Below are 1,642 nucleotides of genomic sequence, written 5' to 3'. Positions count from 1 at the left end.
CTTGCTTCAAGAGCCTTCTCCTCCCAAGTCACTTCAGCGTCCCCATGACCAGCGTCTCGGAGTTGAACTCGAACTGGTTGCTGGAGGACGCGGACTTCCCCCAGGAGTGGAGGCTGGGCGGCCGCTGCTTAAACGACGACATGTACCTGTAGAAGCTCTTGTGCCTGTTCTTCAGGTACTCCCTGTAGTTCTTGGTGAGCAGCGTGTAGAGGAAGGGGTTAATGCAGCTGTTGCTGTACGTGAGGCTCGCCACCAGGTAGTTGATGCAGGTGTGAGTCTGCGAGGCCAACCTCAGCGGCTTGGTGTGGTACAGAGGCAGCAGCTGCCAGATCCAGAAGGGCAGGAAACACGCCCAGAACACCAGCACGATGGTGAAGATCATGATAAGCACCTTCTGTTTTGGTGACCGCTTGCCGCCTTTGTTGATCACAGAGTTGCGCTGAGACTCTAAATAAGTGCGCGCTAACCTGACATACAGGTAGCCGATGACAAGCCCCGGGGCCATGATGCTAGTGCCAAACAGGACAGTCACATACACTTTATAAGCCAGAGGCGCCCATGTGGGTGCGCACATCCTCTTAACACCCCCATCTGGGGTGCTCTTAGTGGTCTGAGCGACCATTATCATCATGGGCACGGTGAGAACCAGAGACAGCAGCCACACACCCCACGCCAGGGCTTTGCGGTAACTCTTGGAGCGCCTCACAGTGTCCAGCGGCTGGGTGACGGCCAGGTAGCGCTCCGTGCACATTACTGTGAGAGTGAAGATGCTGGCGTGCATGGTGAGGAGGTCCAAACTGAGTAAGATGCGGCAGCCCACATCCCCAAAGTACCAGTCCTTTAGGAAGTAGGTGGACACCACGAATGGGATGGTGGAGAGGTAGAGGAGGTCCGCCAGGGCCAAGTTAATGATGGAGATGTACATGGAGGTGGCGAAGCGGATCGAGTGGCACATCACCACCAGCGTGTACACGTTTCCCGACACTCCGATTATATAGACGACGGACAGAAGAGTCCCGAAAGTAGACGTGATGACGAGTTCATGATCCACAGCCCCGGAGCCGCCACCGACCCGCGGCGCGTTCTGAGTTACAGACTTGTTGTCCATGGCGCGCGCCGCTGCTCTCCGTCCCGGTGCCGCAGCTCTGCTCCGTTTACCTGCAGCGCGCTGGAGATAAGTTCGGAAGAAGGCGCACTGGCACAGGTTGTGTCTCGCCTGTCAGCCTCTGAGCTCACAGCCTGCTGCTCTTTGTCCTGACGTCACCGCCGTAACACTTACAGTGATGACCGTATATTGATAACATATAGACAGACAGTCAGCCGTGTCTTGTCTGGTGCTTTAAATGTTGTTTTTATGGAAAACAAACGACTAATAACACTGTGAGGAAAATTTCCCCCAGGTCCTATTGTTATTGTTATTAATATTATCATTAATATTATTACTGCCTTTACGCAAATATTTTTAACATCGAAACTTGAACCAGCAGTGAGAGCGCACCAGATTCCAACAGCAAGATCAAACCTAACCCCCTGGAAAAGCCAGTTGGAACCAGAAAGGGTCGATTTTACGCACAAACCGGCTGCATCAATTATCACACAAACCGCCTGTTAATTCCCTCCCTGTCAATTTGCATGTGTCATT

At 53.2% G+C, this 1,642-nt stretch overlaps 1 protein-coding gene across 1 annotated transcript; it reads right to left on the bottom strand.

The window, feature by feature from the left end:
- On the bottom strand, positions 1-1,108 carry LOC140278436 (urotensin-2 receptor). The gene has a single exon (XM_072373440.1). The coding sequence runs from the start codon at positions 1,106-1,108 to the stop codon at positions 29-31; it is 1,080 nt and encodes a 359-aa protein (XP_072229541.1). The 3' UTR covers positions 1-28.
- Between the last annotated feature and the right edge of the window lie 534 nt (positions 1,109-1,642).

The sequence above is a fragment of the Leuresthes tenuis genome, unplaced genomic scaffold, assembly GCF_036924035.1.
Source record: "Leuresthes tenuis unplaced genomic scaffold, fLeuTen1.0.hap1 SCAF_20, whole genome shotgun sequence".
In the NCBI taxonomy this organism is placed as follows: Eukaryota; Metazoa; Chordata; class Actinopteri; order Atheriniformes; family Atherinopsidae; genus Leuresthes; species Leuresthes tenuis.
This window is presented reverse-complemented; position numbering and strand designations above follow the sequence as displayed.

Bases quoted from the DNA above. Each gene is read 5' to 3' on its own strand.
- LOC140278436 (XM_072373440.1), bottom strand. From the start codon at position 1,108: ATGGACAACAAGTCTGTAACTCAGAACGCGCCGCGGGTCGGTGGCGGC.